Source organism: Melospiza georgiana, chromosome 11 (genome assembly GCF_028018845.1).
Source record: "Melospiza georgiana isolate bMelGeo1 chromosome 11, bMelGeo1.pri, whole genome shotgun sequence".
Taxonomy (NCBI): Eukaryota; Metazoa; Chordata; class Aves; order Passeriformes; family Passerellidae; genus Melospiza; species Melospiza georgiana.
The window spans coordinates 23,237,105-23,251,594 of record NC_080440.1 but is presented as its reverse complement, the minus strand read 5'-3'; the positions used below and the strand labels follow the sequence as shown (position 1 = coordinate 23,251,594).

The window sequence follows — 14,490 nt, the reverse complement described above, 5'->3', positions numbered from 1 at the left end:
GGAAGCCCTCAGGAATATGGGCTACAAAAAGCCAGTGTGTACCAGTGTACAGGGCCCCAAAGCTGGTACAGGGTGCTGCTTGTCAGTGCAGCTGCATGGCAAGCACGTGGGGCTGTGTTCTTTATTGGCATGCTTGGGCATAGTCGGGCTGATGTCAGATTTACCTTCTTGTGTTCCAGCTGTGTTGGTGTGGAAGAAGAAGAGGCACCAGACATTGACATCTATCATTGTCCAAATTGTGAGAAAACCCACGGAAAGTCGACCTGTAAGTACCCCTGTGAGCCAGTCCCTGACACGCAGCAGGGTGGGGATGTCTGAACAACAGGAGCTTTTTGTTTTGGTCATTACCAAAGGCACACCTCAGTATCACGTGCCACAAATATTGGAATTCAAACCAGGAGGTGAGGAAAGATGTTGGTGGGAGGAAGCTGCAGGTTGGATCATGGAGCTTTTGCTGCAGCCTTAGGCACGTGTGTGAGCTCATGCAGGCACTTACCTGGAGAACTGCAGTCCCCAGCCCCACCAAACAACTGAGGGTCCTTCCTTGGCTGAACTGTGCCCACACTCAGTAATGTGGGCTAGAAAAACCCTGTGGAGGCAGCTAAGTGCTAATACAGGGAGTTTTGGAACCTACGTGGGGTTTTCTGTCTGCAGAGGAGAAGAGTAAGAAGCAGTTTGTTGTGCTTGGCCTGGATATAGAATTGCAGCGATTTCAGTGTCAGTCAAAATTGTAGGATACACCGAGGGTGCCAATTCTTGCATTTCTTCATAGGAGAAGGATTCTCCTGAGCAAAAGTGACAGTTGATCTCAGTGGGTGTTTTGTCTGGGAAGGAATCGTGGGATGTGTTTGCTTTGGTCAGATTAATTCACAAATTCTTTCTATTATACAATGGAGAAAAAAAAAAAGAAAAGAAACCAATCCCTGTGAAAGATGAAATGCTTTGCTTGAAAACCAGTTATTATAAATAAGAAACAGTGCCAGGGAGGATCCTGCTGCTCTGCAACCTGAGGGCATCCTGCAGAGGAAGAGCACCGTGCTCATCTGCTGGAGCTGAGGGAATCCTGATGACCTTCTATTTAGTGTGAAATAAGGGATGACTGGGAAGTGACTCCCGTTGTGTTAAAATTCAGAACTTTTAACCCAAGCAATTATTTCTATATTGCCTTAATTGTTAAAGAAATTTCTAGTGGGAATGGGGTGGAGTCTGAAGTGTTTGTTTTGTGGGCAAAACATGGAATTGTGTTTCCATGGGATTTTTTAAAAATCAAATGTGAACTGGAAACCTGAATGACCTGCAGCTGCTCCTGTCTCCCAGAGGGTCCAGCTGAGAAGCTGGCAAAATTGAGAAGCTGGCAAAATCCCTGTTGGGGGGCTGGTTCTGAAGGACTTAACAAAATCAGGATGTCCCTACAGAATGTTGTGGTTTGAAAGGATCAGCCTTTCTAGTGTTTTGTTTTCCTGGTTACACAAATAACCACAAATCATTTTGAAGTGAATGATTTGGGAATTGGAGGGGGTGATTTCAGGCACTCCCAGTCTGTTCCTAAGCCAGGAGGGAAGAGGCAGCACAGGATCTCCACCCCCTGAGTCTGTCAGTGCACAACACTGAGATGGGTCTGATACTTTGATTTCTTTCACTTTTAAAAAAAAATATAAATTATGAAAGGCACCTACTTTTCAGGGCAAGGGGGAAAACCCAGTCAGAAGCAGCAAAAGCCTATAATCAGGAATTGAATATCAGTTCTATAAAGACTAGGGTGCGTCATCCCAGAATTCAAGACATGGCAGTTTTGATAAAAAGATTGCAAGTTTAATATACCAGTTATGATGAGGAGAGTTGAATTGACGACAACATTCTGATGCTTTTTAAAAGGTTTCTGTCTATCCAGTTATTTTTATCCAACTAAAAATCCATGGATGTGTCCCAGAGCATTCAACCCAGCAGAAAGTGCTGCTGGAGCAGAGTTCCAGCCCTTGCCATGGGCAGGGACACCTCCCACTGTCCCAGGCTGCTCCCAGCCCTGCCCAGCCTGGCCTTGGGCACTGCCAGGGATCCAGGGGCTGCTCCGGGCACCTGTGCCAGGGCCTGCCCACCCTCACAGGGAACATTCCCAATGTCCCATCCATCCCCGCCCTCTGGCAGTGGGAGCCATTCCCTGTGTCCTGTCCCTCCATCCCTTGTCCCCAGTCCCTCTCCAGCTCTCCTGGAGCCCCTTCAGGCCCTGCAGGGGCTCTGAGCTCTCCCTGGAGCTGCTCCTGTGCAGGTGAGCACCCCCAGCTCCCCCAGCCTGGCTCCAGAGCAGAGGGATCCAGTCCTGGGAGCAGCTCCAGGGCCTCCTCTGGGTCTCTCCAGCAGCTCCATGTCCTTCCAATGTTGCTGCCTGCAGATCTGGGGCAGCTCAGGGTCTCAGAAGGTTTCCCTTGACCCTCTTCCCTCTGGGGATGCGGCATGGTGGGGATACAGAGCAACATCCATTCTGTGGGACAGCAAGGACACTTCCTTTTCTCTCTTTGAATACAGCATAGGCAGTTTAATGACATGCAACACCAATCATCAAAGAAGTGAAGCGCAAAAATTTTATTTAAATATAAATAATTGCTATCCTTACCTTGAGTTTTGGTGACAAGGTCACAAGCTGCATAGTAACTCTCCCTGCTAATGTGTAGAGTCGTGGGTTCTGTGGGGAAAGGAGGCTGTTCTACTCTAGCCCATCCTTGCAGGGTACACCAGGGGAGTTGGAAGCTGGAGGAAGTGAAGGAGGGAGCGGCTTGGCTGGTGAATTCCATCTCTGGAATTTGCACGGAGGATATCCTGCTGCAGGGCTTGGGCACTGCTGGGAGGTCGCTTCCTTTGCTTATGAACTGCTCCAGAATCTGTTCAGACCCGTTATCCAGCACTATCAGCTCTGCAAAGGAGTAGGAGTTGTTCCAGCACCAGTAGTTCATGGTAGGATTTAATTATTGTGAGATTAGCAAAGGGAAACACAGACTCCAATTGTCTGTTATGCAACTTGTCTGGATTTAAAAATATACATGTATTTCTGGAGCTTGCCTTCTACCAGATATGTTTTCCAGATGTCAAATTTAAAAATCGTTTTCCTCTCCTTACATTTTTCCACATTACCACTGTGGCCAGTGGCTGCTCTCAGAAGATTGCTTCCTGTCACATGGCATTTTAAGCCATTCCCGCTTAGTGAAATGTGTAGGGACTTCTCTTTGGGAAAAAAATCATCCAAACTCATCCAACATTTCCTGACATCATTTCAAGAAAATGTGAGGGCTTCATTTGGGCAGGCTTGGCTCATTTTCATAGCACAGTCTGAAATGCTGGGTTTGATTGCTGCCTCATTTGCCACAGTGAAAATCAGGAGAAATCCTTTGGAATCGGTGGAGTTTCAGAGCTGCCAGTGAGCCAAGGGCTGTGGCTGGCTTTAAGTGCTTCCAGCCTTGGCTGTTGCTCAGTGCAGAGCTCACAGGGTGCTCCTGGGTGTCCCTGCTCTAGGGAAGCTCCCTGGTCGTGGCTAGAACACCATGGGCTTTAAAGCCAAGCAGTCATTTAGGTTGGAAAAAACTCCAAGATCACCTAATTCAGCCTGTGACTGATCACCAGCTTGTAAAGACCAGAGCACTGAGTGCCGTGTCCTGCAGTTCCATGAGCACTTCCAGGGATGGGGACTCCACCCCGCCCTGGCAGCCCCGTCCCATGCCTGACCACCCTTTCATTCTTTCCAAGAATCCAAGTTGATGATCCCTTCTACACAAACAGCTCTGAAATAATATATGTATACCTGTGAATTACTCATTTTAAGATACAGTTTTGTAAAAATGTATTCCCTTTTTCCAGTGTTGGACCTCCAAGGTTAAATCTGGATCAGAAAGACCTGCAGAAAAAGAAATCTGTGATAAATTACAAAAAAAGTAGCTTTTCTGGCCCCAGCTGGGATCTGTTGCACATGAGAATGAGCCTTCAGTCCTTACTGTGGTGCTCATGGCAAAGATAAAGTATAGAAAGTGTGGCAGAAAATGGCCAAGGTCAAGTGTTTGATGCAGTGTAATGGACTCCAGCTGCTGTCCAGGAGACAGCCCCTCCTGGGGAGTGCTCTGGGGAGAGAATCCAGGCTGCCTCTGCAGGAGGGCTGGGTGGGAGAGCTGGGTGGGAGAGGTGGATGGGCAGAGCTGGGTGGCAGAGCTGGGTGGGAGAGGTGGATGGGCAGAGCTGGGTGGCAGAGCTGGGTGTCAGAGCTGGGTGGCAGGGCTGGATGGCAGGGCTGGTTGGCAGAGGTGGATGGGCAGAGGTGGATGGCAGAGGTGGATGGCAGAGCTGAATGGGCAGAGCTGGGTGGGCAGAGCTGGTTGGCAGAGGTGGATGGGCAGAGGTGGATGGCAGAGCTGGATGGCAGAGCTGGATGGGCAGACGTGGATGGGCAGAGCTGGATGGCAGGGCTGGGTGTCAGAGCTGGATGGCAGAGCTGGGTGGGCAGAGCTGGATGGCAGAGGTGGATGGGCAGAGCTGGGTGGCAGAGGTGGATGGCAGAGCTAGATGGGCAGAGGTGAATGGGCAGAGGTGGATGGGCAGAGGTGAATGGCAGAGCTGGATGGCAGAGCTGGGTGGGCAGATCTGGGTGTCGGAGCTGGGTGGCAGAGCTGGATGGGCAGAGGTGAATGGGCAGAGCTGGATGGGAGAGGTGGGTGGCAGAGCTGGATGGCAGAGCTGGGTGGCAGAGCTGGGTGGGGAGGTTCATGGGGAACTTGGGCCCCTGGCAGCTCTTGGTGCCAGGGCAAAGAGCTCCCCAGAGGCTGTGGCAGGTTTGGTTTGCCGTGGGTTTTTTCGTTCAGCGCTGATCCGTCGCCTTCGTTTCCCGGCGCTCTGTGCTGTCTGGTGTGTAATAAAGGAACGTGCTTAAGCTCTCCAATTTTCCCGTGGCAAGTGACACCTCTTTCCCTGGGACTTGTACTCAGAGTGCAGTCAGCACACTCGAGGTGTGGATTGGGATGTGCTGCGAGGGGGAGGCGGCGGAGGGTGGGAAGGGAGGGAGAGGAGGAAGGTTTGGCATTCAAGCCAGGCTTGTTTCCTTTGTTACCAGGAGCATTGAATTAATACGCTAAGCCTGAGAGTCATTAAGATAAAGAACTAGCAGCTTTAATGAATATCTCCAGCTAGGCTGGAGCCTGCATGGAACTAATAAACCCAACATGCTTTGTGCAAAACCTGGGATGGACTCCCTGGGAGATGTCTTTCCTTGAGTTGTTCCAGGGCTGTGGTTGGGAAAGCAAAATTTGCTCTTTCCAAATTTCATGTGTTATATCTCTAGCCTCCAGATTCCTTTCTTAATGGAAAAGTGTATGGATCTGTGTGTGTGCAAAGAGTGAGGAGTGGGTGCCATCCGTGAGGAGTCTGCTGCCCTTCCTCACTGTTTTGATAGGAGGTCTGGACTTGGGGTGAAACTCTGAGTTTCATGATGTAAAACAAGGGTGGAAAATGAAAGTATGTGACATATGAGAATTTTATTAACAGAGGCTTTAAATGATACAAATGAGGAAAAACCTGGTTTTGGACCAAAGTGAGTTTCTCTGCGCTCACTGTGGAAGCAGGAACAGCTGAGGGAGATAGTGCTGACTCAGGGAAAAAGCAGGACCAGTTTTTCTTGCTTTGTGTTATCTGGCTGTCAGAGGCAGGGCAAAACCACACTGAAACCTGACTGGCTCACGTGTGCTCATTCCTGCTGGCCCTTTATCCCTGATGGACTGTCCTGTGTGTCCATCCCTCACTGGGAGCACCGTCAAGGGGCCTCAATCAGCTGCAGCTCTGAGCCATAAGAAATTCCCTTCCCTGCACTTCTAGCAACTACTTAATTTTCCTTTTCCTTTTCCTTTTCCTTTTCCTTTTCCTTTTCCTTTTCCTTTTCCTTTTCCTTTTCCTTTTCCTTTTCCTTTTCCTTCCCTGTCCACGCTGTGTGCAGGGCACACTAAAATCCCATCAAACTTGGTGTCAAAGGCAGCACTACTGGACAGAGCTTTATGCTGAGGTGATTCCTGACGCATGCAGCAATCCCACAGAATGGTAATTCCCCCAGATCCATCCTGCAGGTTGTGCTGAGGGGATTTCAGGGAGTTTCCTGGTGAGGATGAGGGGCAGTGTGAGAGCCCAGGGTGTCCAGAGCCAGTGCTTGTGTGAGGCTGCAGGCACTGCAGCTCAGCAATTACCCAACTGCTGCCCTCTGCTCCAAAATGCTCACTGCTCGCTCTGTAATGGATCTTCAGCTGCACCACAATTGGCTAATGGGGCACTGAGAGCAATATTAAAATCTGCAGGGCAGCGTGGCGGGGGTTCCCTCCACTCTGCTCATGAGAGAAATTTAATGAAGATTCATCCTTCCTGCCAATGTCTTAATAATTACCTTCAACTTAACATAGCTGTCCAATTCATTCTTTTTCAGTGAAAAAGAAGAGAAATTGGCATAAGCATGACACGGGCCAGCCAACGGAGGTGAAGCCTGTGCAGAACGGGAGCCAGGTGTTCATCAAGGAGCTGCGCAGCCGGACCTTCCCCAGGTGGGTTTGCTGTGCACGGGGAGCAGGGGCAGAGCTGGGCTCCTGGGGGGCTGGGGATGCTCTGTGCTGGAAGCATTGAACAGTATTGTGATTGAATCGGTGCTGTTTGATTGCAGGTGTCCCAGGCTCTTCCCCTTTTCACATTTGTGCAGCTGTATTCAGATCTCCTCTCAGCTGAGCCCAGTGCCTGTGCATTTCCATAGATGCTGGGGTTTGGGAAGGCAAGGATGATGGAATCAGAGAATGGTTTGGGTTGGAAGGGAGCTCAAAGCCCCTCCAGTGCCACCCCTGCCATGGCAGGGACACCTCCCACTGTCCCAGGCTGCTCCAGCCCCAGTGTCCAGCCTGGCCTTGGGCACTGCCAGGGATGCAGGGGCAGCAACAGCTGCTCTGCCCACCCTGTGCCAGGGCCTGCCCACCCTGCCAGGGAACAATCCCTTCCCAACACCCAATCTAAATCTCTCCTAGTTTAAAACTCTTCTCTCTTGTGCTATCACTATCTGCCTCTGGAGAAACTCACTCTTGCTGTTCTTTGTAAGCCCCCTTTAGGCACTAAAAGTGGATCTGGGATCTCCCCAGAGCCTTCTCTTCTCCAGGCTGAACCAGAGTGTGCTTGGCCCCTAGAACATCCATTTGCATAAGAAACTAACCCACTTATTGCGTAGAATTCTCCAGTTCTTAAAATTCTACCGACTTTGCTGAAGCCCGTGCCCATCTTGGGCAGAACAATGACGTACTCAGTCGCTGGGTGACAAAGGCTCTCTCACTGGGCTCATGAATGGTGCTAATTGTTAGGTGACATGTCCCACATGTTATTAGGCTGCTCCACAGCCATTTGCAAGAGTGATCATTTTCTTTTGGCTCTTTAATGTAGGCTGTAGCCAAATAAATCCTTAATTATTAATAACTAATTATTTTAGAAGAATCCTTGGAGACTGGCAAAGTAAACACAGAACTTCTTCCTTTTTGTGGAGAATTTAATTTCACACTTTATTTAAGATACTAGTCTTAGGCTGCTTAAAGAAAAAACTGAAAACAGTCCTGTAAAGTATTTTGCAGCTTATACAGAGTGTTTTGTGTTTTGCTGAGCTCAGGATCCAGTATTTTTACTTGCCTGGCTATTTTCATTGGGGCTTGCAAGGTTTTTTATCTTTGTTGTTTGCCTTTTTTTTTTTTTTTATTTTTGTAATTTGTAATTTGACAGGTTGCCCAGCTCATTTTAAGAAAGATTTATGGCCCAGGCAGACTGATTTCAGTAACCTCAGGTGGCCTCTGCAGTCACACAAGCAGTATCTCTGAGTCACTCCAACACTGTTATAAATAATACAGCCCCCCATTTTTTCTCTTTGTTACTCATTAATGTATGCATAAGAAAATCCTGCTGCCAAATGAAATCCCCTGAGACAGGAAGGTCTGTAGAACAAAGAAATGCCTGCAAGATCCAGGACTCAGACACAAAGTCTTGTGGAGGAATTTTCTCCCGCAAAGCAAATGAATGGGATGTGCAGATGGGACGGACCAGGCCCCAGCACCTGGAGGGGACAGGGGGTCACACCAGGAGCATCACTGGTGACCCCCAGCATGAGGCAGGGAATGACAACCCCAGTGAGTGCTTGGGAGGGGCTCAGGTCGGAAGGAACACTGAAGGGAGCAAAAAGGCAAAAAATATTATTCATGTAATTCTGTTCTAAAACATTTAACACCAAAATAGTGCTGGAGTAACAAGAGTAGTAGTGAAAACAATTAAATTGATTATTCCCTGTGAGGGTGGGCAGGCCCTGGCACAGGGTGCCCAGAGCAGCTGTGGCTGCCCCTGCATCCCTGGCAGTGCCCAAGGCCAGGCTGGACAGGGCTGGGAGCAGCCTGGGACAGTGGGAGGTGTCCCTGCCACTTCAAAATGATCTGCAGAATACTTGCTGAGCACATTATTCAACTGCTTTACAACTATTTGCAAAGCATTTCTAGGGCCGTTTATTTGAGATTGGGTAACATTTTTAACCTCATCTTCTTTAGAGTGAAACATTTAACATTAATTCTTTAACACTGATCACTGGTAGCTCGACTGATGCTACAGCTGAGGAATATGGTCTTTTGTCATAAGCTGTTATTTCAGGACTTCCCAGTAGCTGGAGCATAAGGCTCGAGTGATTGCATGATTTTTTGTGTCCTTTCTGCTTTGCAATAAATGGGGATTTGGCTTATGTACCTAATTTGCCCACAGTTCCTTTTCCACAGTGCCTTCCTTTCAGCAGTGAAGTGCAGAATACCCCAAGCTCGGCGTGGAGCTCCTCGCTCCTCACTGAATCTGTGTTTGCTTTTGCAGTGCTGAGGACATAGTGGTGAAGGTGCCGGGCAGCCAGCTGACAGCAGAGTATCTGGAGGAGAAGGGCTTTGCTGAGCCCATCCTGGTGCCCAAGAAGGACGGGCTGGGCCTGGCTGTGCCTGCCCCCACCTTCTACGTCAGCGACGTCGAGAACTACGTTGGTGGGTACCTGGCATGGCAGCGCTCGCAGCTCAGCTGCTCCGCAGAAACAATTAGTTGTGTGGGAAATGGTAAAATGCATTCCAAAGTGTTGTCTGTGCCGTGAGCTGTGCTGGTCTCGGTGCAGCTTTTTAGGTGGTGGGAGGTTGTTGTTAGCAGTTAAGTCATTCTTGTTTTGTGAGGCAGCCTGCACTGCTCTCCACAGCTCTGCATAAGCAGTACAGCCAAAGTAGCATCAAGGAATGGTTTTCCCAGGTTCTGGACCACGAAAGCACCATTTGATAGGTATTTATGTATATGCAGGCCTTTCGTGCATGTCTGTCTGTGTGGGTGCATACGAAAGCAACAGGCAGGATCCAAGGGCTGAAAAGGTCAGAAAATCAGAAGATTGAGGTGTTTCTGGACAGGTTAACTCACCCCCAGGCGTGGAAAAGGGGGCAAGGCAGGCTGTCCATCAACCTGTGCTCTCCACTGAATTCACGTGCAGGGCCGGAGCGGAGCGTCGATGTCACTGATGTCACCAAGCAGAAGGATTGCAAGATGAAGCTCAAGGAATTTGTGGATTATTACTACAGCACAAACAGGAAAAGAGTCTTAAATGTCACAAACCTGGAGTTCTCTGACACCAGGTAAGGTTCCAGCCTGATGCACAGTAATTATTACAGATTTATTTTGATTTATAATTTTCTATTTAATCTACTATTTTGTATATGACGTATTTCTATATAATAACATAGCTGTATACTATACTACCCTGGCTGGGATTTAGTGGCTCACCCCCATCACTGCAGAGAGCAGCTCTGCTCACTGCAGGTTTGAGACCACCGGGATTCTCAGCAGAGATTTTTTCAGCTTTCTGCCATTTCCCCCAAATAATGGGATGTCTTTTTTCCTGAAGGACTGCTGCAGTTGTCGTTCATACTCCGCTAATCGAGACATAAATAGCAAATATTTTATTTCTTAGCATAGACAGTGACAGTTTAATTGAATGCGCAGCTCCATCTTCTCTGCCATGGAAATGGAGTTATTGTCATTAGGGCTTGACACTGAGCACAATGACAGGTGGGAGCATTTAATACTGGCTTGAAGTGCAGATACTTTTACTGACATGGTATTTTAGAGTGCCTAGCAGTGAATCTTCACCTCCTGCACTATCAGCCCAAATTTTGGACTATTTGAATCAAAAATTTAGCACATTCTAGGATGAAACATTTAATATCTGGTTGTCATGCCACTGCATTGTCTTAGCTGTGATTATAGTATATGTTATGTATTTGACAAAAACATAATATATGAATGACAAAAATAAATAAATAGGAACATATGTTCAGTGTGAATGAAGATAACATTTTGTATAAATTTAGATACATATCCAGTAAGAGTATGTTCTTAATGTACATAGATTAATTAATATAAATTATAGAAATATGTATTATATATCTTATATTTTAAATATATTCACATTGTCAGTCCAAGTTAGACCTTTTCCTTCTTCTGAGCTTTTGATATAACTTACTCCATCTAAATAAGATTGCTGATTTTCAGCATCAGATCAAGAGTTATTTACTGACAAGCATTAATGTTGTTGTTATTTGGAATATTAATATTAAGCTTGACTTGCTAATTTTTCCTGTTTACCTGAGGAGTTCTGTCCAAGTGCACACATTTCACTTTCTGTTCTGGAGGGGGCTGGGAAGGTGACTGTGATCACAGCAGTGTTGGTCCCTGAGCCTGGGTAGCAGGGGCTGGAAAACTACAACCATCACATATTTGATCATAGATGATACTGCTGAAAGAAGGCAAAGGATTGTTGTAAAGTCATCACACTTTAAAAACCTTAAATCTCTGTCTGCAAACAGTTTTCCCTAATTTTCTGAATGACGAGCAGTTCCACTGCCACAAGAGGAGCTGCTCCAGTTCACCATGCAGGTTTTGTCACACTTGCTTCTTGCTGTGCCAAATCCCAGTGCTCTGTTTTAAAAGCTGCCTGTCTGTTCTCCACTCTGTCTGTAAGGATGTCCAGCTTTGTAGAGCCTCCTGATATCGTGAAGAAGCTGTCCTGGGTGGAAAATTACTGGCCTGACGATGCTCTGCTGGCCAAACCCAAAGTGACCAAGTACTGCCTGATCTGCGTGAAGGACAGCTACACCGACTTCCACATAGACTCTGGGGGGGCCTCTGCCTGGTACCACGTGCTGAAGGTGAGGGAGCCTGGCTTTCAGCTGGAGCTAGCAACAAACTCCATTTTATCCACAAAGGCCATCATAGAATTCTCTCCAAAATTCAGTTCTCAGCTTTTTTCGTCATTGTCCTGTTGCATCTGAGCCTTAACTGCTCTGAGTGCCCTCCCCGAGGTGCCAGGGTCTCCTGAGTGAGAAAGCACTTGGAGCATGGAAGTCCTCTGTGTATTTTCTCTCTATTAGGATTTTAATATTTGTTTAGTGCCTTCTGCGCATATATCACCCTAGGCCTTAAAGATACCACGTCCTATTTTTGCAGTGTGATGGAACCTGGCACTGTAAACCTTTTGTACCATCACTCCTGCAAATCTGAGCAGATGTAGTCAGGTGTGATTTCACTATTTCAGCCCTCCTGTAAAAAGCTGACTAATTAATTTTATTTAAATACCGCCAAAATACACATACATGTATATTTAGATAACTATTTGTGTGTGTGTGTGTGTGTGTGTGTGTGTACGCCAGTGCAGTGTTGTTTGATTTGGCTGCTCATTGCTAATTTTATGTTTCTAATTCAGGGAGAAAAGATCTTTTATCTCATCAAACCAGCCTCTGCAAATATTTCTCTCTATGAACGCTGGCAGTCAGCAGCAAATCACAGTGAGATGTTTTTTGCAGACCAAGTAGATAAATGTTACAAATGCACTGTTAAACAAGGCCAGACACTCTTCATCCCATCAGGTGAGCAGCTGGGGCAGGTGGGCTTTCCTCATCCTTTAGAGCAGCACATCCAAAATGCCAGAGGGGTGGGGTTTGACAACTGTCTCTGACAAAGTAGGGAGAATAATTCTCAGTAGAGGTATTATTGTCCTTACAATGTTCTTACAAACAAAACAAATCAGAACTTTTACTGCCTTCTGTTAACATTTTAGCAGCCTTTTAAAAGTTAAATTTGTAGGGAGAGTATCCCACTTGTGGTCTAGCTGGGTTGTAGTATCTCATGAGTTCTCTTTCTGTATCCACCATGGCATTGGTGCTTTCTGACATCGAACAGATTATTTACATGGAGTGAATTTGACCATGCATTCTGTCCATGACACCCCCAAATCCTTGTCACAGACATTAATCCCCTGTGACACTGAGGAACTGCAGGTCACTGTGTGCGAGTAGATTCCTACACCAAATGTTTACACACTTGAATTTTACCTTGGGTGTAAGAAGTGGGAAGTAGGTGTTTCTCTTATGACCATCTGTGGAGCAGAAGGTGGAACAAACACAGAGCAATTTACAGAGATTCATAAGCTTGAGTAGATTTTTGTATGAAAAGACATGTTTGGAAAACACCTGATTCTGACACTGTGATAAAGCACTTCAGGGCTGTTTCAGGTCTTTGTGGAGACAGGAAAGCAGCTGCCATGATGTAGCAAAACAAAGAAGGGACCAGAGGCAGCTCTGTTCAAAGTGTGTGTGGTTCTGGGGCTGGGTGTGTGGGTACCTGTGGAGCAAGGTGTCAGTGAAGTGTAGACATCATTTGGGATTGAGGTCTGTGCTAATGGCCCTTGAGTTCTTGTCTTGAGGACTCTTCTCTCTCTTTTAGGCTGGATTTATGCAACTCTAACACCAGTAGACTGCCTGGCCTTTGCAGGACATTTTCTACACAGTCTAAGCGTGGAAATGCAGATGAGGTAATCTGTCTTTGAGATCTCATGTTATGTAGAGCTCATTTTTTAATAAATCAGTAATAATCAATCACTGACAGTAATGCTGGTGTAGCTCTTGGGCAGTTTTGTCCCCTCTGACCGTGCTCCCTCGTGCTGACCTGTCCTGAGCTGTCCTTGCAGCTGCAGACAAGGCACGGGAGGTGCCTGAGGGGCCTGGATTGATGTGGCCCCATCCTGAAGGCAGGTTACACCCTGCCTGGAGTTTTACCCTGGCACCTGCCACTCGCTGCTGGATCACCCCCGCCTGCTCAGCTGGGCTCTTTGCCCAGTGTAAGACAATGCAGTGAGTTCTTTACTGATTCTGGGCAGATAATGCAATAAAACCATCATACATCTGTATCTCAGTATTTTACCAGTGCTGTCATGTTTTGCTTTTGGCCTGAGGCCAGCCTGTGTGGCAGCAGGACAAAGAGGGAACCCACTGCAAAGTGACCCTGGCACTTGTGTGGCTCACCATGCTCAGTTTCCTGTGGCTTGGTCTTGCAGGGCCTATGAAGTGGAAAGGCGACTGAAAATCGTCAGTCTGACCCAGTTCCCCAACTTTGAAACGGCCTGTTGGTACATGGGGAAGCATCTGCTAGAGAAATTCAAAGGTAAAACTGCGTTTCCTTGCTTGCCCTGATGGCTCAGCCGTGGGATCCGGGACAGCTCCCCTGAATTTCAGAGCCACAACTGACAGGAGCACAGGGTGGGAAGGCCCAGCTGCATTTGGGACACAGTAAAAGCACTGCTTATTACCATGAGGCAGTAGTAGGGATTCATTTGTGGGATCAGCTCTCAAAGAGTTAACTTCAGCTTTCCCAGTTAAAATTTTCAAATTAAATGCTTTCTACAAACAACTGGAGCTGTCAGTGGTTGAATGACACTGGTTTTTTTCTTTGCTTAGGTTTGCATAAAGCTGGACAACAACCTCCTGCTCATCTCCTTCAGGGAGCAAAGATTCTCAATGGTGCTTTCAGGTCGTGGACTAAAAAACAGGTAGGAGAGGAGGCCTGGATTAATATTATGTGTTTGTCAGTTGCTGGAGCAGAGAGGAAACTCTGGAATAAATAACATCTCCATTGAAAAACATCCAATTCTAAGATGCCAAAGAGAAGGAGTTGGGAGAACAAGGGGTGAGCAAAGTGATGTTGCAGTTGTGAAAATGAAATAATATCTGGAAAAAGATGATTGACTTTGTTGTTCTCTCAGGACAACTTGTTACAATAACATCCAGAATAGGAAAAAACCCATTTTTTTCTCATTTGAATGTCTAATGCAGTCAAGATTGATTTAAATACATAGGGGAAAATACGGACAAGTCACTTCAAGAGATTTTTTTTTACTTTTAAAGAAAACATGCACAGAAACAGCAATTTGACTTTGTTGTGTTTCAGGCTTTAGCAGAGCATGAAGATGAACTACCAGAAAACTTCAAACCAGCACAACTCATCAAGGACCTTGCCAAAGAAATACGATTAAGTGAGGTTTGTGCTGTTTTTATAACATTTACTGTATTGGGGGCCCAGGCTATAAATGAGGTATCACCCACTGAGTGTGGTACCAAATCCTGCTGG

At 46.9% G+C, this 14,490-nt stretch overlaps 1 protein-coding gene across 2 annotated transcripts in view; it reads left to right on the top strand.

The window, feature by feature from the left end:
* Positions 1-14,490, top strand: part of PHF2 (PHD finger protein 2) — a 55,798-nt gene that overhangs the window by 26,260 nt on the left and 15,048 nt on the right. For both annotated transcript variants that reach the window (XM_058032210.1, XM_058032209.1), the window contains exons 2-11: positions 180-265; positions 6,440-6,554; positions 8,878-9,038; positions 9,524-9,665; positions 11,051-11,237; positions 11,792-11,954; positions 12,811-12,898; positions 13,421-13,527; positions 13,821-13,912; positions 14,311-14,400. In XM_058032210.1, coding sequence (XP_057888193.1) covers positions 180-265; positions 6,440-6,554; positions 8,878-9,038; positions 9,524-9,665; positions 11,051-11,237; positions 11,792-11,954; positions 12,811-12,898; positions 13,421-13,527; positions 13,821-13,912; positions 14,311-14,400 — 1,231 coding nt within the window. The remainder of the gene's footprint in view (positions 1-179; positions 266-6,439; positions 6,555-8,877; positions 9,039-9,523; positions 9,666-11,050; positions 11,238-11,791; positions 11,955-12,810; positions 12,899-13,420; positions 13,528-13,820; positions 13,913-14,310; positions 14,401-14,490) is intronic.